The 25487-nt window shown below is 66.8% G+C and overlaps 9 protein-coding genes across 9 annotated transcripts in view; 3 read left to right on the forward strand and 6 right to left on the reverse strand.

The window, feature by feature from the left end:
* Positions 1-2159, reverse strand: part of F751_3351 (Glyceraldehyde-3-phosphate dehydrogenase, cytosolic) — a gene marked incomplete at both ends in the record, with an annotated part of 5238 nt that extends 3079 nt beyond the window's left edge. Inside the window, 4 exons of the mRNA XM_011397728.1 lie at positions 572-698; positions 1034-1758; positions 1885-2071; positions 2146-2159. Coding sequence (XP_011396030.1) covers positions 572-698; positions 1034-1758; positions 1885-2071; positions 2146-2159 — 1053 coding nt within the window. The remainder of the gene's footprint in view (positions 1-571; positions 699-1033; positions 1759-1884; positions 2072-2145) is intronic.
* A 1884-nt stretch (positions 2160-4043) lies between these two features.
* F751_3353 (PHD finger protein 3) lies at positions 4044-10089 on the forward strand (the record flags this gene model as incomplete). Its single annotated transcript, XM_011397730.1, has 12 exons — positions 4044-4103; positions 4242-4413; positions 4614-4790; positions 4938-5050; positions 5267-5539; positions 5835-6113; positions 6310-6654; positions 6970-7196; positions 9139-9292; positions 9462-9633; positions 9759-9855; positions 9984-10089. The coding sequence occupies 12 exons, from the start codon at positions 4044-4046 to the stop codon at positions 10087-10089; spliced, it is 2175 nt and encodes a 724-aa protein (XP_011396032.1).
* A 244-nt stretch (positions 10090-10333) lies between these two features.
* Positions 10334-13229, reverse strand: F751_3354 (hypothetical protein; the record flags this gene model as incomplete). Its single annotated transcript, XM_011397731.1, has 5 exons — positions 10334-11038; positions 11836-11945; positions 12112-12312; positions 12490-12609; positions 12986-13229. 5 exons carry the CDS (start codon positions 13227-13229, stop codon positions 10334-10336), a joined length of 1380 nt encoding a protein of 459 aa, XP_011396033.1.
* A 313-nt stretch (positions 13230-13542) lies between these two features.
* Positions 13543-14450, forward strand: F751_3355 (Ribulose-phosphate 3-epimerase, cytoplasmic isoform; the record flags this gene model as incomplete). The annotated part of the gene is made up of 2 exons (XM_011397732.1): positions 13543-13692; positions 13875-14450. 2 exons carry the CDS (start codon positions 13543-13545, stop codon positions 14448-14450), a joined length of 726 nt encoding a protein of 241 aa, XP_011396034.1.
* A 788-nt stretch (positions 14451-15238) lies between these two features.
* F751_3356 (Sodium-coupled neutral amino acid transporter 1) lies at positions 15239-16459 on the reverse strand (the record flags this gene model as incomplete). The annotated part of the gene is made up of 1 exon (XM_011397733.1): positions 15239-16459. The coding sequence occupies one exon, from the start codon at positions 16457-16459 to the stop codon at positions 15239-15241; it is 1221 nt and encodes a 406-aa protein (XP_011396035.1).
* A 1233-nt stretch (positions 16460-17692) lies between these two features.
* Positions 17693-20236, reverse strand: F751_3357 (putative aarF domain-containing protein kinase, chloroplastic; the record flags this gene model as incomplete). Its single annotated transcript, XM_011397734.1, has 7 exons — positions 17693-17758; positions 17911-18030; positions 18300-18604; positions 18754-19146; positions 19376-19551; positions 19767-20074; positions 20150-20236. 7 exons carry the CDS (start codon positions 20234-20236, stop codon positions 17693-17695), a joined length of 1455 nt encoding a protein of 484 aa, XP_011396036.1.
* Positions 20237-20517: 281 nt separating this feature from the next.
* On the forward strand, positions 20518-20853 carry F751_3358 (hypothetical protein; the record flags this gene model as incomplete). Its single annotated transcript, XM_011397735.1, has 2 exons — positions 20518-20691; positions 20824-20853. 2 exons carry the CDS (start codon positions 20518-20520, stop codon positions 20851-20853), a joined length of 204 nt encoding a protein of 67 aa, XP_011396037.1.
* A 99-nt stretch (positions 20854-20952) lies between these two features.
* Positions 20953-22413, reverse strand: F751_3359 (Eukaryotic translation initiation factor 4E-1; the record flags this gene model as incomplete). Its single annotated transcript, XM_011397736.1, has 4 exons — positions 20953-21000; positions 21281-21478; positions 21699-21885; positions 22235-22413. The coding sequence occupies 4 exons, from the start codon at positions 22411-22413 to the stop codon at positions 20953-20955; spliced, it is 612 nt and encodes a 203-aa protein (XP_011396038.1).
* A 542-nt stretch (positions 22414-22955) lies between these two features.
* On the reverse strand, positions 22956-23759 carry F751_3360 (putative ergosterol biosynthetic protein 28; the record flags this gene model as incomplete). The annotated part of the gene is made up of 4 exons (XM_011397737.1): positions 22956-22992; positions 23136-23412; positions 23510-23575; positions 23696-23759. 4 exons carry the CDS (start codon positions 23757-23759, stop codon positions 22956-22958), a joined length of 444 nt encoding a protein of 147 aa, XP_011396039.1.
* Positions 23760-25487: the final 1728 nt, after the last annotated feature.

The following is a 25487-nucleotide window of genomic DNA, read 5'->3' on the forward strand; positions in this document are numbered from 1 at the left end:
GCGGCGGCGGCGGCGGCCCCTTGCCCTCCCCGCCGAGCTCGAGCGTGGCCCTGGCGCGCCGGCGCCGCAGCGCGCACAGCAGGAGCAGGAGCAGCAGCACGATGGCAAAGGCGCTGCCGGCCGCCGCGGCCACGATGACGCCGCCGCGCGGGCCGCCGCCGCCCGCGGCGCAGCAGGATCGGCCGGTGGCGGGCGCGGCCGACCCCGCCGCCTGGGCGGCCGCGGCGCAGGCGGCCAGCCCCACGGCGGTGCCGTTGCCGGTGGCCAGCTGGCACGCCAGCGTGCGGGTCTGCAGGCAGGAGTCGGCGTCGCAGGCGCTCCAGGGCCCCAGCGCCCAGGCGTAGGCGGAGCCGCCAATGGACTGCAGGGTCACGGCCGCCGGCGGGGGCGGGGGCTGGCTGGCGCCGGCCACCGGCGTGTCGCTGGACGGGGAGCCGGCGGGGGACGTGGAGCCGGCGGGGGGCGGGAAGCCGGCGGGCGGCGGCGCCACGCCTGTCGCCAGGCTCTGCAGCAGCAGGTTGGGCGTCTGGGAGGCGGAGAAGGTCCAGGTGGAGTCGGAGCTGGACAGCACCCCCGTCGTGGCGCCGTCCCGCAGCAGCGAGGCCACCGCGGCGGGGGCCAGGCTGGGCTGGTCCTGCAGCACCAGCGCCGCCGCCCCCGCCACAAAGGGCACCGCCTGGCTCGTGCCCGACCGGTACCTATGCAGGCAGTGAGTATCGGGGAAGGGGGTGGCTGTGCGCACATGAGGTAGAGGTGCTGAGGAGCCAGTTCAGTCTAAAAATGGGCAGGCATGGGTTGACCCAGGGTGCTGGACACAAGTTGGCGACGGGCGGTGCCCAGTGTGGGCCTGCAGAGTACCCATGCTTTCCAGGCTGAGCGTGCACCGCCTCGATGGTCACCTTTCCTTTGTCGCTCCGCTCTGATCCCCGGACCCCCCTTGGTTGTTCGCACCCGACACACTCCCCTGAACCCAGCCAGCACATTCCCCAATCCCCATCCTCAATCCTCCCCCCCCACCCCATGCACAACTCACGCCGACGCGGTGTCCGAGGTGATGCCCGCGCTCTGGATGTTTGACCCCGGCGCAAACAGGTCGACGCAGGCGCCGTAGTTGCTCGCCACGCCGTCGCCGGCGTACAGGCGGCGGTCGCGCTCGTCGGAGGCGCCGACGATGAGCGCGGCGGTGGCGCGCCCGGGGCTGACGCTGCAGGCGTCGACGTCGCCATTGCCGGCCGCGGCGACAACGTGCAGCCCCGCGGCCACGGCGGCGGCCACCGCTTGGTCCAGCGCCACGCTTTCCACCCCGGACAGCGACAACGTGACCACCGCGGGGCGCGCCGCGTTGTCGGCCAGCCAGTCCAGCGCGGCCACCGCATCGGACACCAGTCCCTGCCCCTGGCAGTCCAGCATGCGCACCGCCCTCAGCGCGACACCTTTCGCCACGCCGTAGGAGAGCCCGCCCACCACGCCCGCCACGTGCGTGCCGTGGCCCTGACAGTCCGAGCCCGGGGTACCGGAGGAGAGCGTGGTGTACGCCTCCGCCGCGCGGCTGGTGGAGTTGCCGCTCGAGGACCGGAACTCCTCGTGGCTGGCCAGGATGCCGGTGTCCACGACGTACACGGTGACCGTGGCCGCGTCGTCCGCGTAGTGGTAGAGCCCGTCCAGGGGCAGCGCGGACTGGTCCACACGGTCCAGGCCCCACCGCCCCGCCCGCGACTCGGCGCCGGCCGCCAGCTGGTCGGCGTCGCCGCCCACCGACTGGACATGCGTGTCAGCCACGGAGACGATCGAGTCGGCGTGCAGGGCCGCCAGCGCGGCGCCGTGCACGGCCAGGAAGGAGGCCAGGCCGGCGCGGGGCAGGCGCGCCGCCGCGCCGGAGAGCACGCGCGAGAAGCGCAGGCCGCAGTCGCTGGCGGCGCAGGCTGCCGCGGCTGCCTCGGAGCTGGCGTTGCGCCACTGCAGGATCCAGCGGTCTGTACCCGAGGGGGTGGGGGGTGGGGGGGGCTGGCCCGACTGCAGGGAGCTGGCCTGGACCTCCACGACCGAAGGGCTGGAGCTGGAGCCAGAGGGCCTGGGGGAGTTGGGGTGAGGGCGGCGGTGTGGGGTGCAGGTGCTGCGGATGGTCCTGGCTTCATCCAGCAGGACATTGCACTTGGCATGCAATCCAATCTCGAAGAGGCAAAGGGAGCCCTGTGAAATACGGGGCACAGTTGAGCCTCCCTCTTCCAGGGCTCCTTCACCCCCCTCCACTACTACACCACTTAATAACTCCCCGCTCAATCTTGCCTGCAGAAGCCGTGGACAGGAGGAAGGCCCGACAAGCCTTGAAGCTCAGGAATGTCCTGGCAGCTGACTAGGCCGGTAGCTGGGGCCCTTGGCAGGCAAGCCGCGGCCATGCACAGAAGGAGTGCGACCTTGACATGGGCGCAAGGGCTGATGGCACCCCTGCACCGTCTGCGCCTGCCAAACATGTCGTCGATCCTTTTGTTTATGTCACTACGACATTGAATCTGAGGTGCCAGTCTCGTGGGACCGCATCGACGAGGTGGGAATAACCTCGATCTAGCCTACAAGACCCTCGCGCTGCAACTTTCCATGGTCTGGATATACATGCCGCCCAAAGGCCTCAAATTTACCCCCAACTGGTGAGTCCGAAGGGCAGTAATGCGGCATCGCGGTGTGAAATGCCAATTCTCATCGGCTCTCCCCAGGCGGGGGCCAATGGCCCACTTTCGAGCACGTGGGCGGACTCACCCCCGGCAGCTGTGCAACCCAACTTACTTCATCTTCAGGCGGCGGTAATTTTCTCAAACCTCAACTCAGGGAGTCACAAAGGGAATGTATCTGGGTCTTCATCTGGGTCTGGAGCGCTTCTGGCCTACCTCTTGCTTCACCTCAGCCCTCCTGGCAGCTCCATCCGATCGCTCCGTCCTGACAGACTGCAGCTCCTCCAGCCTATTATTGAGAACAGGGGTAAGAATCACTGAGACGCCAGGGACATCATCACAAGCTCCAGGCTCCATCCATGAATTTGTGTCCCTCCAGCCCACCTGGATGCGAGGTCAGCATCGGACACTGTTGCCCCAGCGTCGTCCACTGCCTCTTCCCTAACCCCTGTAGCAGCCTTCGCTGAGGATCGGCGCGCCTCAGCCTCGACAGCCGTGTTCTGCCCTCCGAAGCTGACCCGGTTGTGGCCACGCTGTGACAGCGGTGGGTCTCCCCCAAAGACCACGACACAGCGCTGGGCGGCATTCGTTTTCACCCAATGGGCCTATGGGGGCGGTGGGTAATTCAAGTTGGCCCGACTTGTGGAGCAGCACGGGAGCAGTTGGTCTTGAAGAACATGTCGAACACCCCACCCAGCAAGCTCACGTCCTCAGATGGCTGCGAGGATTTTGTCGCAGCGCTTTGGACTGCTTCTTTGTGTGCAGCCCGCTGCATGAATTTGAGACCCATCAACTTGCTGGACAGAGCAGGCTTTGGGGCCTTTGCAGCATCCTTGGAGGTTGCCATCGCACCCGATGTAACTGTCGCAAGTCGCAAGGAAACAGTACCGTAGACCGCTTGCACCAATGTCACAAGCTAGAAACACGAATGCCTCGCCCAAAGGGGGGAAGGCTGGATGGTGCAGCAATGCTCGGCAAGTTTTGCGCGCGCGGTGCGGAGATCCGTATGCTACATCAAGCCCGATGTCGGTGTCAGAAACGCCGTGCTTTTGCGTGTACACGACAGATTTCCGTTTCTTCCCAGGTGGTGCTCGAGCTCTTGAGTAATATCGAGTAACTTGGGGCCCGCTGCTGGCTCGGCGAAGTGTTCAGGGAGCGCAGGTCCTCCAAGAGAGACACCACCAGCCCCGGCGCGATGACGAGTCGGAGCAGAAGACAGCGGAAGCCCTCTTCCCGATTAGAGCTTGGTGGGTGCCTCTCGTGCGGTGGGGGCGTTCATCAGCAGTACCTCGACGTCCGAGCGGTTTCCCACCGAGCACCCTCCCCAATCCTGGTGCAGCCATAGAGGGCAGCTCCCGAGAGGCCCCACCAAAGGTAATGTACGTCTACCGTCTGATGAAGCCGTCAGAGATCAAGTCTACCCTGGTCAGCCGCACGGTGCGTCCCCTGTGGGCTGGCGGGCTGGCAGGGGATGCCCGGCATCCTTGCCTCGAGCGCAAACTGCAGTGTTGTGACCCAGCGCCGCGCCAGGCAGTAGGCAGATACCCACCCGGTCACCTTTATCTACACAAGCAGGTGTACGTCCTGTGGCCGGACGAGGAGCAGGCCAATGCGACGTGGTACAGGGCTCGCGTGGACGAGTGCAAGGTGGCGTCCAAGAAAGGCGACCTGTACTATGAGGACACCGACGAGCTGGAAACCGGGGCTGACCTTGCTGACCTGGTGTATCAGGGTCACATAGCCTTTCGTGAGTCTGCCGGCGTGTGGCACAGGCCCTCAAACCGTGCTGTATGTTTTTCACATGGGTGTGCTTCCGAGGTCACGAGGATGAGGCGGGGCAGAGCCCCTTTTCACCGAGCCGGCGGCGGCACAAACGAAAGTATAAGGGATTCACATGGGGAAATCACTCTGCAGAAAATACAGCCTGCCTGCCTTAAATGACTGCAGGTGAGCCTCGACCCCTTCATCACGATCTGGGGAGGGACGAGGTGGGCCTCGACGCGCCTTACACAGGGCGGGCACTGGAGGAGAGGCTGGGCCACCTGCCCGTCACGGCAGCCAGTGCGAGCCCCGAGAGCAGCATCTCAGACGCAGGGGCGCGTGACAACAGCGCAGAAGACTCAGGTGACGCGGGGGTCTGGACATTTGAAGGGTCAGGTAGGATGGGGGAGGGGCCCTATATTGTGTTGCGGCAACATGCATGTTGCCGGGGCAAGCTGCAAAGCCCAGTGTCTGCACCTTTGACACCATGCATCCCCCTTTCTTCATCAGATTTCGAGGTGGAGGCGGCCAGGGAGCGGCAGAGCGGCTCAAAGCGCCGTAGGGCCTCCACTGGGGAGGAAGATTCTGATGGGGAACAGGTGGGCAGCCCCTCGGCCTCTGAGGTGTGGCTCGACAGGGGTTGGGACGAGTGGGCGGTGGGCTGGCGAAGACGGCCTCAGACACCCAGCCCACGGGCTGGCGATGGCAGGCCCGCAGTGCACACCCCCACCAGGCATTCCCCAGGAGTGCTCGGATGCTGAGCCGCTCGCCCACGTGAGCTCCTTGCTCACAGTCCTGTGCTTTGCACCAGGTCTGCCACCCTCCCAAAAATCATGCAGGATGACGACGCCGACGGCTCTGGCTCGGACGAGGTCCCACTCGTGGCTCGGGCGGCCAAGATGGAGCGGCGGCGAGCCTCCCGGGGCGGGGCAAGGGGGAATGACGGCGACGACGACGACGAGGATGCCGCGGAGCGCGCGGCACAGAAACTGCTCCGGCAGGCGCAGGGGGGCGCGTCGGGCACGCCGCGCAGCAAGCCCCAGGGCCCCTCTGACTTCTACGGGTCTGGCACGCCCCGACGGCACCAGGCAGACCACCTGTCGGATGCGGGCGTCCAGGAGAAGGCAAGTGCTAGGGCTGGGTCAAAGTCTGTGCTGACAGGCTCTGAGTTGTGAGAGGAGAGGGCGTCGTCGACATGCGATGCGGAGGAGAGTGGTGGGCAGGACCTTCCCTTTGTTCTTTGAGGATTCTTGGTAAAGTGTCCATCCCTCCCCCAGCATTACTCGCTGTGTATTGCTTGTTCCTCTTGCCAGGAGACACGGGTTGCATCTTCAGCAATGCTTCTGCAATGCCATGGAGCTAGAGGATTATCCTGCCCCCCCCCCCCCCTTCCCCCATCAAGCACAGGTTCGGCAAGGGCTCGAGCAGGCACTGGAGCTGGCGGTGGGGGAGGCCGCGGTCCGGGGCGAGCAGTGCCCTTTGACCTCGGGTCAGGTGGCGGCGGCGGTGGAGGCGGCCCTGTTCCGGCTGCACGGCGGGACATCGCGTGAGTACAAGACCCGGTACCGCACGCTCCAATTCAACCTGAAGGACCCCGCCAACCCAGATCTGCGTGGCGAGGTGATGGCGGGGCGCCTGGCCCCGGAGAAGCTGGTCACGCTGTCTGCCACCGAGCTGGCCAACAAGGTGCGGAGGTGGGGGAGGAGGTTGGAGGTGCCATGCATCGTCTGCTGGGTTGCCGGCCGGCATGCAGTCGCGGGCATCAGCTCCAATTCATGAACGACCGCGGCTCAGGTGTGATCATGGCGTCCCCAGGCGCTCCACACACTCAGCCTTCACACCCCCAACCTGCCCCCCCCCCAATATGTGCCCACACCCACAGGAGCTGACCGAGTACCGTCGGAGGAAGGAGGAGGAGGCTCTGAAGATGGCGGTGCTGGACGCCGAGGCGGCGGCCAGGTTCTCCACGGCCGCCGCGCTGGAGACGCGGGAGAGCCAGCCGCGAAAGGAGGCGCAGGAGGCGGCCGTGCGCGAGGCGCGCGGCGGCGAGGCAGCCCGGGCCGTGGGCGAGGCCGCCGAAACACCGGACGCAGGCTCCAGCCCGCCTGCGGAGGAGCCTGGCGCCGGAGATGCCGCAGGCGATGCTGTCGCCGGCGCCGCCAGCATGGATGCCGGCGTGCTGGACCACGACCGCAACCCCGTGCCGGAGCTGGAGCCGGGGGCCGACGTGGCCCAGTCCCCGCCCGCCCGCCCCGCCCCGAGCTTGGACTGGGCGCAGATCAAGGCCAGCGCGGTGGAGTCGGCGGCGGCGGAGGACGCGGCCGAGGACGCGGCTGAGGAGCTGGAGGGCTTTGACGGGTGGACAGCGGGGCGAGAGGAGGGGGAGGGGCCGGGCGACGCGGCGGCGCGCGGCGCCGGCCAAACCGACGGCGCCTTGCCGCCGCCCCCGCCCTCGCCCCTGGCGCACCTCTTCTCGGCCGCCACTGCCAGCTCCTCCCCGGCCCCCGGCGCCTGGCGGTCAAACCTGGTGCTGCCCGGCGAGGGCTCCGTGCTGGTGACCCTGGAGGGCCTGGCAGGGGCCGTATCCCCTGCCCTCCTCCTGGGGGATCGTGACGTGGAGGTGCGTGGCCGCGTGACCCTGGCGCGGCTGGAGGAGTTCCTGCTGGACCTGCGCCACTCGCGCCACCGCGCCGTCAGCGCGGGCGTGGCGGGGCTGGCACCGGGGGCCTCGCCCCGCGAGGCCGGCCTCTGGGCCGACCTGCTGGCCCTGTACCGCGCGCGGGGGCGCACCGGGGTCGCGGCGCCGCAGCCGGGGGTGGAGGCCTACGTGCTGGCGGCGGGGGACCTGGCCGCGCGCGTGCTGGAGGTGGCGGCTGGGAGCGGCGGGGCGGGGGCTGCAGGAGCGCTGCGGGACGACCAGGCCCTGGTCCTGCTCATCCACAAAAAGGTGCCTGTCCAGGGGAGGTGGTGGGGGTGGGGGTGGAGGTCGAATTTTGTCATGGGGGGGGTTGTCGGGGGAGTTGGGGGTTGAACGAGGAGGATGAAGCAAGATTGAGCAGGGCATCAGGAGACGTTGCTGTGTGACCGAGGCACCGCTTTCCTCACCACAGCCACGCCACACCAAAGTCTCAGCCGTGCATGACCCCTCGCGCCACCGCAGGACTGGCGGCCCAAGCCCGGGGCCAGGGTGCCAGTGATCCGGGGGCGGGCCGCGCCGGACCCTGGGCGCGACGACGCAGGCGTGGCGCCGCCGGCCGCCGCCAGGGGCAGCCCCGCGCCGCGTTCGCCTGCGGAGGCGCCGACCCACGAGGCGACTGCCCCGGCCGCCGCTGCGGGCGCGCCGGACTCCACGCGTCCGGCCGCCGCTGCAAAACCCATCACGCTGCCCGCCGGCATCGACTGGGGCGCGCTGTCGGCGCTGGCCGCCAGCCTGGGGCAGGGAGCGGGGGCGCAGCCCGTGGCGCCGATCCCCCCCGAGCCCGCCAAGCGGCGGTCGAGGTGGGAGGCCGACGCAGGGCCGCTTGCGGCCGCGGCCGCCGACACGGCCGGCTGGAAGCAGCCAGGGCCCAGCGTGCCGATGGCACGCGTCGCCCCCGGCGCGGCGGCGGTGGCTCCGCAGGCTCCTCCGCATACGGCGCCGTACGCGGCACCCGGCGCGTCCGGCACAGCAGCCGCACCGCTGGCGGGGCCGGGGCCCATGCGCCGGTTGGGCCAGGAAGGCGCCCCGCAGCAGGTATACGGCGCGGCGCCGCAGTTCCGCCCCGAGGGGCCGGGCCAGTACGCGGCGCCGGCGCCCTACGCGCCGCGCCCGCCGCAGGATCCATACGCGCCGCACCCCCCGAGCCTCCATCCCGGGCAGTTCCCGCAGTCCCATGCCGGACCGGCGCCGCTCCCGGACTGGCAGGCGCCGCACGCCGGGCCGCACAGCGACGGCCCCCAGCGGCAGTACGGCGGCCGGGGAGGGGCCTGGCAGGGCGGCAGGGGGAGGGGCCGTGGCTGGCGAGGACGGGGGTGATGATCCTCCTTGGCGTGCTGGTGCTCGTGTCTTGTACTCCTCGCACGGTCGTTCGAGCTCGAGGTGTGGGGCAGCAGCATGCACAGCATGTCGATGAGAGTCGCAACTCAGCCTCTCGACACCTCGCTGTCGACGCTGCACAGGATGCTGAGGCCAGGACTATCTCTGTGAGCTGGAATAATCTATGAGGAAAGAAGTGGCTTGAGATCCAGGTTCGCTGTGCCGGTGCATCGCTCCAGTGCCCCAAGACTCGCGAGGAACCTCTCCTCCCTGCGCCTGTCCTCCACGCACTTGTTGTTATGCCACCAAAGGGATCAAGGGGGAAGAAGAAGACCGAAAAGAATATCGATGTGAATGAGGAGGAGGAGGAGGACCTGGACGCCCTGTGGAACGGTGGGTGAGGGTGCCCTGCGATGTCCGAGGGGCACACCGGGTGGGCCTCGACGCCTGTAGTATGAAGACAGTTGCACCCAGCCACCCCATGACATTGTGCAGATGGGCCCAGCGTAGCTGCCAGACCGGTGGTCCTCCCAGCCAGCCCCTCTCCATCAAGCGACGACAGCTACTTTCAGGAGGAGAACGCAGCGACTGCAGCGTGAGGGATTGGGGGACAAGGGCCGTTGTGGGGTGTCTTCATGCTTTTGTTCTGATCAGGGCAGTGCACCCTTATTCACCAAACGTTTGATCACTATGCAGGGATGAGACGACCCGAGCTGCTGAGGATGAGGACGAGGATGAGGAGGGTGCCGAGTCAATACCGGGTGGTGACCCGTCCACGAAGCCCAAGCTCCTCCCGGCGCTCACAGCATTTCAGAGTGTGTCTGGGCCTCCCGCCTTCCTGAATCCCGAGGTAGGCATGCGCGGGGAATCTATCCCTGAGGAGGGGCCTCGCTGGGTGTCGCCTTGTTGCACAGGCTCGGTCTCACCTCCTGTCCTCCCTCCCTCAGGCCACGAGACCCGTGGCGGCCCCAGCACGTCAGCCAAGGCCTGCACAGCCAGATTCAATCGCGTCTGGCAAGGGGAAGGGCGGTGGCAGGGGCGACGGCTCCTGGGACGTCAGCAAGATGGCACCCAAGCTCAAGGAGGAGGCGGCAGCGGCGGGGCCTGGCGTCATCAAGGCATCAGCCGTGCAGTATCGTGGGGGCGAGGGGCCCACGCCTGTCTCGGCTGCAGCCATCGCCCTCCTTGGAGGTGGGGGGTGTCGAGGTAGCTGTGGTGTGACTCGGCACAGGCACGATATCCGAATCCATGTGGCATGGAATCATGTCGTTCTGACAAACCTCTTCCCCTCCCCCTCACACCAATGTCAATGACAGGCGGTGAAAAGCCGGATCGTGGCAAGCCCAGCAAGGCCATGGGTGTGGAGGAATTCCTGGACAAGGGCGCTGGAGGAGCGGTGCTGCCCAGGAAGAGGTGGGGTGGGGTGGGGAATGGCGGCGTCCTGAGCTGGCTACTGTACTGCTGATTTTGGGAGGTACAAGAGCCGATGGAGCGAGTTGCAGGGGCGATGACTGGCGGAACCCACCTCTTGTCCCACACAGGCAGGAGCGCAAAGACAGGGAGAAGGACAAGCGCAGCAAGGGCCAGAGCTCGCACGCCGCCTGGAAGTCGGAGGCGGAGATGGTGCTGCGCCAGCAGTACGACTGATGCGAGACTTGGCCGCTGCCGAGGCCATGTTGACCTTTATCTGTACACGTCCCTCTGCCTGACTCGCATTCATGGTCCATCACTGCATCGCATTTCAGTCATTACATTTCTTAGAGGTATCACCGAGGGTGCAGGGGCAGTTCTCAGGGTGCTTGTCAATGCTACATGGCGCACCGGCAGCGGCCAGGACCGTCCTCAAGACTGAGAGTAACACAAGGAGGGCAGCTGTGTCTGGCTCTCTGGCCTACCTGGCCCCACCGTCCCAGCTGGAGGTGGCGGGGGACTGCAGGGTCGACCCCTCCCGCAGCAGGTCGTCAAAGGCGGTGGCGGCCACCAGGCTCCTCAGCCCCGGGGCCAGCGCGGCGCGGCCCACCTCCGCCTCCACCGCCGCCAGGATGGCCGCGCCCAGCGCCGCCACCAGCCCATCCACCAGCGAGCTGGCGGCGGGGCCGGGATCCAGCGCTTGCTGGCCCCCTTCGGTGCGTGCCGGGCGATCTGCGTCGGATGCGCCGCCGGCGCCGGCGGCGCGCCCGCCGTCCCGCCCGCCGTCCCGCCCGCCCGGCCTCCCTCCTGTCGCGGCCGCCGTGCCGGCCCTCCTGAACGGCCAGTACTGGCTGCCCACATCGTTGAGAGTCAGGTCCGCACAGACCAGGGAGCTCGCCCAGAGGCTGCCCTCCGAGCTGCTGGAGGGGGCCGCGCCGCCCTCGCCCCCGGCCGCCGCCGGCAAGTTCCCGCCCGCCCCGGCGCCAGGGGCGCGAACGGAGCCGGCCGAGGCCGCGGCGTCGGCCGAGCGGCGCAGGAGCTCGCCGCTGCGCTCGCGACCCCACCAGCCGCCGGCAGAGGACCCCGCGAGCAGGGCCCCCAGCGCGCCCTTCCGCGGGCGCTTGTGCACCTCCGCGCCGAGGCTGACCGAGGGGCTGCAGCTGCTGGCCGCGTGCTTGCCGCCCACCTGATTCACGCGCGGCGGCGGGCGGTACCACTCCCCCGCGCCGGGCTGCCCGCGCGGCGGGACCCTGTGGTGAGAGGGGCCCGCCCGCGAGCCTCCCGGCGACGTGGCGAGGGGCCCCACCGCCTCTGAAGAGGGAGTGGTCGGCGCCCTGGGGCGGGCGGGGGCATCCACCAGCGGATCAGAGCGTGTACGTCCGGGGTCGCTGCCGCCCGCACCCCAACCCGCCCTGCTCTGCTGGTCGGAGGAGGAGGAGGAGCCCCCTGCAGAGGAGGAGGCGCCGGCGCTGGTCCTGCCGGCCGAGGCCTCGTCCACCCTGCTGGCGTCGTTCGACGAGCCAGGGTCTGGCGCCCCCCGCGTCGCACCGTCGCTGCCCTCATCCCAGCTCGGCCTGGCGCGCTCCCCGCCCACGCTGTTCTGCGCGCTGCAGCAGGGCCGCTGCGCGGCTGGAGGGCCCACGGGCACGCAAGGATACAGCGTGCGCAAGTCGCGCGGAGGAGCCTCGCTCCGCAAACGGGGAGCCGGTTCGCAGGACGCCGGCTCCGCTGGCAGCACTGAGTTCGACGCCTGGGGCACCTCCCCACTCCCTCGCCGCCCAGCCTCATCATCAGGGGCCGCCACCGAGTCCGCCAGCGCGGCGCTGGACAGGCGGGCGGCCAGGCTGTCGGCGCTGGCCGCGGTCTCGTCCTCCTCCGTGCCGCCGCGGCCGCGCGCCGCGGCAGAGGCGTGCGAGTCCGCGCGCGCCGGCTGGGGTTGGGCGGGGGCGGCGGGGGTCTGCTGCCGCGGCGGAGAGCCCGTACGGGAGCCACCGCCGCAGCGCTGCCCTCGCCCTCGAGGCTCGGCGCCGCGCCTTCCACCCCGTCGCTGGCGAGCTCGGCGTCGCCCGCTCCCTCCTGCTCCTCCTCCCAGTCTGTGGAGGGGGAGGTGCATGGGGAGCATCACAACAATTCAAAGAAACAAAGCAGCCATGACCACCACTGTCAGGTCAATCTGATCAGGCCTGCAGGCAGCAAGGCTGCCAGGCACATGACACAGATGTCCCCCCCCCCTCCTCCTCCGCACCACTCAGTCCGCACCTTGCTCGGCAAAGCGTGCAACGGCTCTCAGGGCGTAGGTGCGGAGCAGTGTCTCCTGAGCAGGGTTCCCCTCGGCCCGGGCACGAAGCCGCGCCAGGTCGGCAGCCAGCGAGGCGCGGGCGGCGCCGACCACACGCTCGAAGGCGGCGCGGTTCAGGGTGAGCGGGGACTGCTGATGTGTCGAGTGCCGGGCCGCTCCATCTGCTGGAAAGAGGGGGCAGCATGCATGCATGAGGGTCAAGGGTATCGAATGACCCTGGGGAGGAGAGGTACGGACCGCTGCCCGATTTTCACATGAAGCACCTGCCAGGCCGCCCTTGGTATCGCCTGCCGCCTCCATTTCCTTAAAAATCCTCGTTTGCTATCGCATTGTCTCACCCAGGGCGGCATGAGACTCGGTGCGTTGGATGGCCGCCAGCATGTCGGCATTCAGCTCGATGCGGCCAAACTCGGCCAGCAGATCGTGGAGGGCACGCTGGGGTGGAGGGCTCCCGCGACCTGCGACATGTGTGCGGGGCGATAGGTCATGCACATTGCTGCGTGCAGAGGCCAGCGCCCTGCAGCGCAAGTCCAAACAGTGGAGGAGCTAGAAGTCCACCTGCCTGCGGTCTGGGGCGCCCCCGCCTTCCGCTTCTTCGGGGAGGGGGGCTGGACATCGCGAACAGCAGCAGCCACAGCTCCCAGAGCATCCGCCACCTGTCCGTCCAGGGCGTGGACCGACAGGGTGCGGAAAGCCGCAGTGGCGCCTGTGCAGTTGAGCCGGGAGTGAGGTCGACGCGGTCGGATGGCCCACTTGGCACTCCAGCTCCTCAGTGATAAGCAATGTCAGTCCCGTCCATCTGCAACAGGAACCCTCACACTGGACCCCGCTCACTTCCTACGACGGCAGCATCCTCCTCGCCGTCCAGATCCGGCTTTCCCGTGCCGGTGTCATTGCTGGCACCCACAGACAGGGCAGGAGCCAGGGTAGTGGGCACCCGAGGCGAGCCCTCGTACCGGGGAGCCCGGGGCGAGCTGGTCTCATGCGGGTCCCCAGGTCTCTTGAGTGTTGCATTTGCCCTTGTTTTGCGCTGTTTCTTCGGGGTGGGCACGTCCTTGGAGTCCTGGGAGCCCGCCATGGCTACCTCCTCACCAGCGACAGCCCGGCCATGAGCGAGGCCTCACCGCGGCACGAGCAGCTTGATCGAGGCGAGATTTTAGAATAGTCATAAGGGACGAGATTTGCAGGTCCATAAGCGCCCAGCGCGTTTTGCCAGTGCGAGATACATCTGGCGCGGTCGCGCGCTCGCGTCGAGTTCCGGTCACATTCATGTTACCATGCTGGTGGCATACGCGGCGCCACTGGCTCGCTCAGTCGAGACCCTCTATCCCGCGGTGATATAAAATAAACGACCGCTCCTCATTGAGGTTATATTCCTCCAGGAAGGGGCCATGCCGCGGTCCCTCGCCCCCGCTCCCAAGGGGAAGGGGCCCCCCGCCATCATCTCGCCATCCATCCTGTCCTCTGACTTTGCTGATCTGGCCGCAGAGAGCAAGAAAATTCTGAGCATGGGGGCCGACTGGCTGCACGTCGACGTCATGGTGATCAGGGGGACCTGGGGTTGGTCAGGTGCAGGGAGGGCATGGGAAAGTACTCTGCACTCGACCATCTCACAAGCCGCGGGCCAGGCTGCCGGTGGCCTTGCATGCACCGGCGTCTCAGCATACAGACGCCCCCTTGCAAACACGCGCTCAAGCATCCCCCCACTTCCCGCCCTACACAGGATGGGCACTTTGTGCCCAACCTGACCCTGGGCCCTCCCATCGTCAAGGCCCTCCGCGCCCACACCGACGCCTTCCTGGACTGCCACCTCATGGTCTCCAACCCCGCGCAGTGGGTGGACGACTTTGCGGCGGCGGGGGTGGACATGTACACCTTCCACCTCGAGGCGGTGGACCCCGAGCCGGGCCCGGGCGCGGAACCCCTCCCAAACGTCTCGGCCCTGATACGGGCCATCCGGGCGGCGGGCATGCTGGTGGGCATCGTGATCAAGCCCGGCACGCCCGTGCAGCGCCTGGAGCCCTACCTGGACGCCGTGGACATGGTGCTGATCATGACGGTGGAGCCCGGGTTCGGCGGCCAGAAGTTCATGCCCGACCAGCTGGACAAGGTGCGCTGGCTGCGCGCGGCGCGGCCGGGGCTCTACATCGAGGTGGACGGGGGGCTGGCGCCCGCCACCATCGAGGCCGCCGCGGAGGCGGGGGCCAACGTCATCGTGGCAGGGTCGGCCGTGTTTGGCGCCCAGGACCCGCGCCAGGTCATCGCCACGCTGCGGGCCGCCGTGGAGGCGGCGGCCTGACCTTTGGTGGGGCGGCGGCCTGACCTTTGGTGGGGCGGCGGCCTGAGGAGGGGCGGAGTGGCAGCCTGATTTCTTGGCAAGGGCAGAGGCCTCACACGGTCCTGAGGGCCGGCCCGTCAGGGCCGATGGATGCAGGCAATGAAACGCCCGCGCCACGACAGCCTCTGGAATCGGGGTGCAGCCTGCTGCACGCCCATGCTGGGCCCTCATGAACGAGCGTTTGCTTGGCACATGGCCCCTCGAACCCCCGCAGCATGCTTCTGGCAGAGCCATGCAGCCCCTTGTGCGTGTCACTGGAACTTGGCCCCTGCCACTCAGTGCTTCCTGTACCATGTCACACCCGCACTCTTCGGTTGACAATGTGGCAAGCTGTAGACAGAGATAGTGGTCGGTGTTGACCGGGGATGCTGCCAGCCCTGCAGGCCGGCCGGCAAGCACGGGGTGGTTTCGCGGAAGCTGCATGTGACAGGCTGGAAAGCGGCCCATGATGGCCAACCAGCACAGCTGCAAGTGGGTGGGCAGTGTCCAAAAGGCTGGGGCCAGCAGTTGAGGGCTGAAAGGGAATGGGCAGATCCCGACCACATGCATGATGTTGGGTAGAATGGCCCAGGGGGACATCGGAGGCCAGCAGGCCGCCGCCGCGGTCTCGCGCTGCAGATGGGCCAGGAGGTCACAGCGAGCCAGGTCGCCGCTGGGTCTCGTCGCACCGAAGCAGCCACGGTCTTGATCACGCAGCAGTACGGGCCCTTCGTCCGGGGCCTGCGCAGTGCCCACTCCCGCCCTGCAGGTCAGAGCTTGGAGAGCCAGAGGGTGTTGGCCACGCCCACGACGCCCATGACCAGTCCCAGTCCGACGCAGAGGTAGCCCAGAGCACGCGACAGGTGCGACTCCCGCTCCAGCCTGACGACCAAGGCCCCCGGAAGGATGAAGGCGACCATGACGGCGGCGGTGGCCCCCGTCAGGCTCATGGCTCCCCAGACCGAGGGAAAGGCGATGGAGACGACGTAGAGCACCGCCAGGATGGAATAGCTGACGGCGTAGAAGGCGGCGCCCTCGGGCATGTCCACGCCCAGCGCGATGCGCGAGAGCGTCTGGCGCAGCGCCCAGTTGAGCATGGCGAAGGTGGCCACGAGGCAGAGGCAGTACCCCGCGCGCACCGCGATCGAGAGCACGGCAGCAAAGGTGTGGGGCACGAAGGCTGCCAGGCCCTCCGGGGTCAGGTTGTTCAGGATGTTGGCGTCGGTGTCCGGGCCGAAGAGCATGTAGCCGCCGCCGGCGACGAGCGTGAAGACGGTGGTGCAGACGGCGAGCGCGCGGCGGATGACCATGGCCATGCGCCGGTCGCTGAAGCGCTGGAGGGAGGCTGCCAGGGGCAGGATGTTGTAGTGGCAGACGAATGAGAGGGAGATGACGGGGAGGACGGAGAGGAGGGTGAGCGCGATGCGCGCGGGGCTGCCGCCCAGCGCCTCCGCGCTCGGCAGCCAGCGGAAGGCGGCCAGGCGCCCGGTCCAGGCCGCGCGGCCGGCGATGCCCAGCACGCTCAGTGCAAAGGCGCCGGCCACGCCCACGGCGGCGGTGGAGGCGGGGGCCAGCAGCGCCAGGTCGCGCAGGGAGAGCAGGGGAGCCAGGCACAGCACGCACAGCGCGCCCACCACCACGGGGCGGGAGACATACCATACGGCAGGGTCGTGGATGCCCACCAGGTTAGTCACCAGGCCGGAGTAGTGCGGGGGAACGCCCACCAGCACGTCGGCGATGATGATGAGGTAGATGATCATGGTGCCCGCATTGTTCAGCACGATGGACCCCTCCAGCAAGCGGCTGCCCAGCATGCCAAACTCGGCGTGCACCAGCTCGGCGTAGGTGCCGCGCCGCGCGATGGCCGCGCAGCGCACCAACGCATCCAGGGAGAAGAAGGATAGCGCAAAGACGGCCATAAGCAGGCCGAAGCCCAGGCCCAGGCCCAGCGTCGCGAAGGCCCGCGGCAGCGCCATGATGCCCGCGCCCATGATCGTGGTCGCCAGATTGGCAGTGGCCTGATGCAGGGAGGAATGGGGGTGGGTGGAGAGGGGAGGTTTGGGGGGTGGGAAGGGGGTGGGAGGAGGAGGGGGGCAGGCGGGCAATACAGGGTGCACATGCGTGTGTTGCTCGTGGGTTTCGGGCAGGCAACGAGACGGGGAGGTCAGACGATGGGGCAGGTGTCCAGAGCCATTGAGGCCGGCAGCAGCGGCTGGGAGTGGAGTGCGACCCGCTCCCCCGTCAACTTCGCAGCGGAAGCCACAGCAGCCGGATTGCGTCATGAGTAGGAGGTCGCAGCCATGCACGATGCATGAGAAAGCACCTGCATGCGGCCATGGACACCCACATGTACACACTCCCCCATTCACGCACCGATGTGACGCGAAGACCATGACGACCGGGGCTCAGGGGCTCGTTGGGGTAACAGAGCTCCCTCCTGAGCGCGGTGGTGGGCGTGGACGGGGCTGAGAAGGTGGGCTGCAGTACTGTTCCTCGCCGACACCCCAAACCCTGCTCTGACCGAGGAAAAGGGTGCCCCAGGCAACATTTCAAAACTTCGGACTCGGGCTCGGCACCAACTCACTCTTCTTCCTCTTCAGCACGTTTCCTGGGAATCAGGAGAGCCTCCAGGTCGGTGCGCTGCTCGTCCTCCATGCCTGCAGAATCCCGGGACTGTGGCGGTGCAGGGCTTTTGACCTCGTACCACAGGGTGCGACACCACGAAAGTTTGATTCACTGGAAGGAAGCGAGCTCTGTAGTCATTTGGGTTGGAGCCTTGTGACATTATTCATCCCACGCGCCACTGTTGAGAATCGCCCAACCCTCCCGGGCCGCGCCCAGGGGGGGCCGCGGATCTCCTCACAGACAATTCTCGGGGACCCAATGTGGGGCCACAGGAAGGGGCTTTGAACACGGGATAGCGATTAGTCTTGAATTGATTCTGCACAATGCGTTCTTTCCATGTGCTTGCAGCAAGGGAGTGCGCAGGAGTAATGGGTCAAGGTGGGTGTGTTCCTGCGGAAGGGAAACCCTATCATGAACATCAGCGTGTGGCAAGCACAGGGCCAAAACAACAGTGCCTGCTGTGCCCTGCTTGTGCAAAGTCAGGATTGCAGCTGATTACAGGCATGCTGGGAGTACGCCAACCTGGCGACATACTCATGAGAGTGTGTGTATGGTTATCTATCGCAAGATCTTCACCCAGGAGCCTGCGAGCGTCAGCGTCAGACATCGATGTAGTCATGTGGTTGGACCTCTTTCTTGCCATCAAACACGCTAAGGGATGGGGCCTGCGGAGGTAGAGGGTGCGGGTGGATTGGTGCCGGTGGGGCCGGCCGCTTCATCGTCCGGTTCTCCACAGGCGTCCGGGATCCTTGCAGGGCCTTCCCCCATACACATGCAGGGCGTGCAGAGGTGCTGAGTCAGCACCCATTTCACGCACCAGAATCCGGGTGTACCGGTCAAAGTAGAGGAGCTGCTTGATCAGCAAGCCGAACTCGCGTGGGAAGCGGATGCCGTGCTTCTCACCCATGCTCGTGAGGTCCACCAGGATCTTGTTTATCTGGCGGTGTGTGGGGGGGCGTTGGGAGGGGGTGTGCGGAGGGGTGTGGCAAAGACGAGCAGCCCGTTCCACTGACCGCAAACGGCATCAACCCCGCCCCCGCGTGGCGATGCCTGTCCACCCGGTGATAGCCATCCATCACATTTCCTATGAACTGCCGCCGGGACATCCTGTCAGCAGCCTCCCTCCCCCTTTCTCACTCCCCCTGGGATCACCATCCCACACCGCAAAAACATGCCCTTTCCCACTTTCCACCCCACCCCCCCCACCTGCGGCTCGATGGCCTCAAGGGCCCCGGCGCTGGGGCCCCCCTCCATGGAGGAAAGCACCGCGGCCGCGTCCAGCTCCCCCAGCCGCCCCGCCAGCCCCGCCAGGTCGGCCGCCAGGCCCTGCACACTGACCTGCGCCTCGGTGACGCCCACGGTGGCCAGGGCCGCGGCGGCGGCCGCCCAGTCGCCGGCGACTAGGGCCTGGCCCAGCGCACGCACGCCCGCCCAGGTGACGGGCGAAACGGAGCCCACGATGCCAAAGTCGATGAAGCCCACCCGGCCGTCGCGCAGTACCAGCAGGTTGCCTGGCGATGAAGGGGTGAGGAGACGTGGGCGGGAGTCGGCGCATGGTCGTACGAGTCTCCTGTGCGCCTGTGCTCTGAGCCCTCGGACCACACACTCCTATTCCTGTCTTGACTCCCTCCCCCCTTCTCCCCCACCCCCCCCAGCCAACCTGCATGAATGTCGGCATGGAACGTCTCGCAGGCCAGTAGGGAGCCGGTCCAGGTGTCCAGCGCCGCGCGGAGCACGGCTTCCGGGTCCGTCCCCGGCGCGTGCGCGACCACGACCGCAGCGTCGGTGAGGGGGACGCCCTCCAGCAGGTCCATGACCAGCACCCGGCGGCTGGAGAAGGCGGGGTAGGGCTCGGGGCAGGTGGCCAGGCGCCGCGCGCCGCTGGCGTCCAGGTAGGCGCTGAAGGCGGCCATGTGCCGGGCCTCAGCCTCCAGGTTTGCCTCGCCCAGGACCGAGGTCCGGAAGTCGGAGAGCATGGCCGCCAGGGAGGTGCGAGATAAGGAAGGGCTGGCAGCCTCCAGCAGCCGCGCCCCCAGCACCAGGAAGGTCATGTCTGGGGATGTTATGAAGGCAAAGGAGGAGGGAAGGGGGGCAGGGGTTGGGAGTGAGGTGGGCCAGAGGGGGAGGGCCGTGGAACCTGACAATGGCGGCTTGGCACAGCAGGTACCCCAGCTTTCGGCGAGGGGAGCCGGTGGCGGACGGCCCTCCCACACGGAGCCAAGCGCGAATAGGTAAACCTCAAGACCGATCCTTCGAGAATGCCGCCCTCTACACACTCACACCTGTGCGCAAGGTGTCCTCGATGCCGGGCCTGAGCACCTTGATCGCGACGCGCTTTCCAGAGGCACGCAGCACGCCCACGTGCACCTGTGCCACGCTGGCGGCAGCCAGGGGGACCGGGTCGATGTGGGCGTAGACGCTGTGCAGGGGGGCCTTTGCGGCTGCCTCTATCAGCGGCCTGTACGGCCCGGGGGCGGGGGGGGAGAGGATGGGGGGTTGGACATTGGTGCCAGTCGCAGGTCACAGCACTTGGCGGCCCCATCTCCAGACATTTAGTGCCCAACGCAGACGCAGTGCGACAGAAAAGTTCTGCCTCAGCGCCCAGCCTCCCACCAGCCCACTCCCCAGCCGCTCCTCCCCCACCCCACATGGTCCCCCGCCTCAGCAGCACACCTGATCTCGGAGAAGGGGACGGGGGGGGCCGCGTCGAGGCATGCCTGGAACTCCTGGACATACTCTGGCGGAAAGAAGGAGGGCATGGAAGCGATGACCTGACCCAGCTTGATGTAGGTGGCCCCCAGCCCCTCGCACAGCCTGCGCAGCACCGCCGGGCCTGAGAGGGGCGGCCGGCGCTGGGCGACGCGCTGCGCCTGCTCCAGGGTCAGGCCGGCCGCGATCCTGGCGACCTGGGCGCCACGCAGGATGCCCCGTGGGCCCGAGGACAGGAGGGCGTCCTGGATGTCCGCCAGCAAGGCCGATTGCTGAGTGGTGGGCCACAGGGAGGGCCTCGAGATGTGGATGGGTGGGGGGCATGCCCTGGTCCGATGCTGCGGCACGAGCGTATAGGTCGAGAAGGGGCGGACGGGTGGGTTTAGTGCGCTGAGCATGCCGGGCATGGCGGACAGGCTGGGATGCACGCCCATCATTGCCGGGGCCGCGCAGGCCGTCAGGCACCCATGCACGACTGCCTAGCTGATCTGATGGGCGGCGAGTCAATGGCAGTGATCATGACAGGAAGCTGACATGTGAATTCGATGGCGGCACTCGGTGACAATGCCCCTTCGATCGCTCAGTGGTGGTGAGCTCCCCGAGCTCCCGCCAGCTGGCAAGATGCGATGCCGTGGGGAAGCCCACACACCCTCCAAGCACACACACGTTGCATCACATGGGTGCGATGGCAATAAAACCTGACAAATTCAACATCATGGCAGACAGCGGAACCCGGCACGCGCGTGTGGTGGGCCCACCGACACATGAGGAGGATGTCTCGGACGTGAAAGAGGCCAAGGCCATCGCCCATGACTACAACCCGGTGCACCACACCCTGTCCGAGAAGCCGGCATCCGGGACAGCTACAAGCGGCTCAAAGGATGCCCAGGTGTGTGATCGGGACGGTGATCTCCCGAGTACAGGGCTTGGATGTCTTCGAGTGAACATGCTGGTCACTGGGAGTCTTTTGTATTGCAGGAGTCTACCCTGATGCCAATCCTCCTCCTCTACTGGGCTGCAGACTGCTGCTGCCAAGCCCCTCCAGGAGTGATGTGTCACTCCCTCTGTACCCTGTTGTCATTCGGCACCGTGCCTCGCCGTGCCACTCTCTGCCTCCGCTACAGACACCAAAGAATGCATGCAGTCGCATTTACACGGTGTAGCGGTCCTTGGGCTTGTTTGACTGCTTGGCATCAGACTGCATGGATGAAGGGGATGGGAGGAAGGGGTCCGTGGCAGGTGAAGGGACAAGCAATCTGGAAGCGCACAGGCCTGAGCAGATGTGAACGCCCAGGCACTCCATCACCCCCAGAGAGGGACTGCCGACTTCGCCCACGTGAACCAGCTATATGGCAAGCGCGATGGGCCAGCACTGCAGCCCCGACTCGCGAATGCACACAGGACCACAGGCCCTGACGTCCGCCGCTCGTGGGCACCACCATCCCAGCCCCGCCCATTCCACCAGCCCCCGGCCTCACATGTGCCATGAAGCCGATCTTGGCGTGGTCGCTCATCTGGAGGACCTCCTTCAGCTGCTTGGCGATGGCCACCTGCACCGCCTCGTTGGCGGCGGTGCGGGTCCACAGCGCGATACGGTATTGCTTGGCCCTGACATTGACCACCCCACCGCAGATCTCCTCGCCGTCGTCAAACTGCTCGCCGATGCAGGCCAGGATCTTGCGAGGAGCAGGAGGGGTGGAGGGCGACTGAGGATGGCGCCCAGGGGGAAGATCTGGCGGGACCAATGGTGCATGGAATGGGGATGGAGGCCCCCCTGGATCTGCGACTCGGGCCCGGCAGCCATAGCATGAGGCAGGTGGCAACACCAGCAGGGCCTCTCTGCTGCAAGAGACGCAGGACCCCATTGGTCCCCTGCTCCCCATCCAAGAGGCTTACCACGTGCAGCCAGTTGGTGTCCAGCAGTTGGGCAGCCGAGGGAGAGCCCCCCCTGGGGATGAGGAAGGACCACTTGCCACCGTTGGCGCAGGCAGGGTCCTCCCACTTGGGCTCGATGCCATCCCGGAAGAGATGGATGTCGGCTCCCACCGCCAGGCGGGAGGGCGGCAGGATGTTGTTGTACAGGCTGCGTGCGCGGGAGGGGATGTGGGGGACGGTGAGAGGCTGGCAGATGTGGCTTGCACAGGCAAATGGAGGCAAAGGGAATCCATCGTACAATTAATAATCATGGTGTGTGTAGATCAGCTCTGCATCTGCGCATTGAATCCACACCAATCCGCAAGGCCACAGAGGGATGACAGCAGATCCGCACGGCCGCTGTGATTCTCCCTCCCAAAGACTCCATCCACCGCGCAAGGGGGTGGCTCTCTGGATAGGAGGTCCCATTGCCACCCGAAACTGTCACAGATTCGAACAGAGGTTAAGATACTCCGATTCCCAATCATCCACATCGCTCCCGGGAGTACCCTCCTCACCCCCAGAACTCCTCCACGGTGCCAAAAGTGTAGACAGGCCGCAAAGTTTTGCCCCACTGCGCCTGATGTTGCTTTCCCTCAGGGTTATCGAACCAGAAAGTCCACTTCGTCTCCAAGGGGTGCGTCTCCTCGTTGGCAGCCTCCACTGTGGTCAGGCACCGTAGGTGGAGCGTGACCATCGCGAGCGCGCAGTGGGTGCTCCCCCCAACACTCTTCCCCACCACCACTCCCATGGCTCACCTTTTGCAGGAGATGCCTCGCCTTCCTCCCTCGCTACCGGCTTGCCATCCTCTGCCATTGCTGTGCGCTGCACCCTCTCGCCCGCGCGGATGCAGGAGGTGATGACTGGGGCGGCAGGTGTATGGGCTGTGCGGAACGCTGCACTGACAGTCTGATCTCGTCTCGAGGTTTGCAAAGCCGATGTCAGGAGGTGTGTGATACATCGAATCACGCGCCAAGCTCCCTCCAACTCTGCATGGCTGCAGAACTTACATTTGACCCTGACCTTGCGAACGGCTCAGGAGCGGGGGGGGCAATGATACCACGCACACAAGTTCTTAAATTACAACAGGGGTGTATGCCCATCAGGGTATTGGATGAAACTGTGGTTTCTGCGCAAGCATGCTGTAAAGGGGGATGGACCTAACTCAGGTGTAGTCTGACAGCGAAAAGGAGGCGGTGCAAGGTCCGCAGACACCCTCGCAGCCCTGAAGGGGAGTCCTCATTCATCCTTTGTAACGGTGACCTCCTCAGACACCCTGCAGGCCACCATAGGGATATTTAAGGTGGGTTGGAGGGGATGGGGCGGACTGGGGTGACTCGAACAGCATTCAAACCAGGCAAGACGTACCCATCCTCCCATGCCGGTCAGCGCAGTCGCCGCCTGGACCCCCTGACGCACGTCGGTTCTGCCCTGGGCGCATATGACGTGTAGTAATTCCAGCCTGCCCCCATCCAGAGGACAGAGACCGTGGCGACGATGCCGGGCTGCAGGGCGCCTCGCCAATCGAGTGTGCCAAACACCGTCAGCTCCAGCAGGAAGTGAAGGAGGGCGATGGCAAAGGATGCCAGGGTCGCCCCGTAGATGGAGGGCACGCAGGGGTTGCGGGCACAGATGAGGCAGAGGACGGAGGATGTCAGGGTCCACACCGCAAAGGTGCGGCCTTGCAGGTCGTTCACTGTGGGGCGGGGTCATGGGCCGATACAAGGCATTCAGCGACGACCAGTAGCAATGGCAGGCCGGCTCAAGCGTTGCCCTTCGTGCTCGTCACCCACCAAGGAAAGGCTTCCGATTGTAAAGATTCGTGCGCAGCTTGTCTGGGGAGCCGAAGCCGATGACCACTGCACGGGGGAGGGGGCGCCGAGTTTTCAACCTGGGCACCGACTACCGCTCGCTCAGGCCTGAACATGCTCCCCCCAATCGCCATGCAGGCTGCACATCCCCCAGGCGCCCCGGATCACCTGCAAGGAGTCGCAACAGAGCAACGAAGACGAGCCAGCGCCTGAGCGCGGTGACAGAGGGCATTCCAGACCAGCTGCAGAGAATGGCAGCGTCCCCAGCAGGTTCGCACTTGAGGTGCCTTTTCAGCTCAAGGACTTTGACTGGCTCGAAGGTGTTTGGCACGGAGCTACTGCCCCAGTACAGCGCCCCGATCAACCTTCCTTCGTGATGCAGGCACAGGGGCCTTCCCCGCTTTCTCACCTGTCGAAGGGGGGCACCTGCAGCACCTCAACGATGATGGACATGGCAGCTGGAATGACTCACACTTTGGAGCTCATCACGCAGAACCCTCTTGGACCACAGACAATCACTCGGCACACTGACAGATCGTGGTGACAAGAGCTAGGCTGCAACATCCTCTTCCTATACACTTTGACCTCCTTCACGACATAAGATCACTGGATTACTGACCTTCAAAAGCCTGGACATGCAACAACAACATTATAGAAGCCTGCAGCTGTATACTCAGGCGTTCTGACCTGGGGAAAAGGGGTTTGCCGCTGGCAGAACAATGTGCACAGGGGACGGAGGATGTGGGTATGTGGGGCCTTCGGGGTGCTAGTGCATACGGGCCAGGAAAGCCTCGTCAGCGAGGCAGTGCAAGACGCAGGGCTTGAGGAGTGCCGCTGTACCCATAAAAAAGTGTCCTGGGCAGTCAGGAAAGGGAAAGAGGTAGGAGAAGTTGCCGGAGCGCCCTCAAGGGCGATCACCCCGGCAGGCACGAGAAGGTCGCGCTCGAGAGACGGCGACATGATGAGATAAGTACCGGGAAGAGGGGGATGGGAACGGAAGGGCTGAGGGGGGGATGGGAACGGAAGGGCTGAGGGGGGATGGGAACGTGGGAGCTGCCGGCCTCGGAAGGGAGGACATTCGCCCGCCGGGGTACCCAGGCATGGGCAGCGGCAGCAAGTACAAGTGCGGGTGATGGGTATGGGGGTGTGGATGGGGAGGAGGGCGTGGGGATGGCGTCGCAGGCTGGACCACTTCAGCAGGGTGCCCGCCGCCCTTGGGTCAAGGTCGACATGGGCGGGGGCGGGGGCCGCGCGCTGCGCGTTGCGCGTCGCGCCGCGCGGCCGCGCGGTGCACCTTGGCCCCCCCCCCTTGCATTCCCTCCTCTCAGCGCCCCGCCTGCGCCTGCGTGTAGGCGTACCAGGAGACCCTGTGCAGCAGGGTGTCCAGCGCCAGGGGCGCCGCGAGCAGGGGCAACCCCACCCGCAGGGCGCGCAGGAGGCGCGCGGCGGGCCCGGCGCCCTGGCTGGCCAGCAGGTCGAAGGCGACAGCGGCGCCGCCACGGACCAGCAGCTGGAGGCGCGCGTGCGCGCGGTACCGCGTCTGGCAGGCCAGCAGCACGCCCAGGACCCAGACCAGGGTCCAGGCGTCCATGACGCGCGCGGGCGGGACCGGGGCGGCGGCCGCGGCGGCGGGCGCCGGCTCCAGCCCCGCCTGCCCGTCCCGCCCCACCACGCCCTGCCACACGGACACCGCCAGGTCGAGCAGGGCCAGGGTTTCGTCGCGCGCGGCGCGCGCGCCGCGCGCGACGTCCGCGTGCCGCGCCAGCGCGCCGGCCGCGGCGGCGAAGCCCAGCGTGGCGCCGCGCACAGCCAGGGGGACGCCGCGCCAGGCCAGCGCCTGCCAGGTCAGCAGCACGCCCATGAGCGCCAGCGTGGCGACGTCCAGCGTGCACAGCGCGCCCACACGCCAGGCGTGCAGACCGTCCTCGTCGTCGTCCCACTGCGGCGCGGGGCGGCCGGG

Source organism: Auxenochlorella protothecoides (assembly GCF_000733215.1).
Source record: "Auxenochlorella protothecoides strain 0710 unplaced genomic scaffold scaffold36, whole genome shotgun sequence".
Classification (NCBI taxonomy): Eukaryota; Viridiplantae; Chlorophyta; class Trebouxiophyceae; order Chlorellales; family Chlorellaceae; genus Auxenochlorella; species Auxenochlorella protothecoides.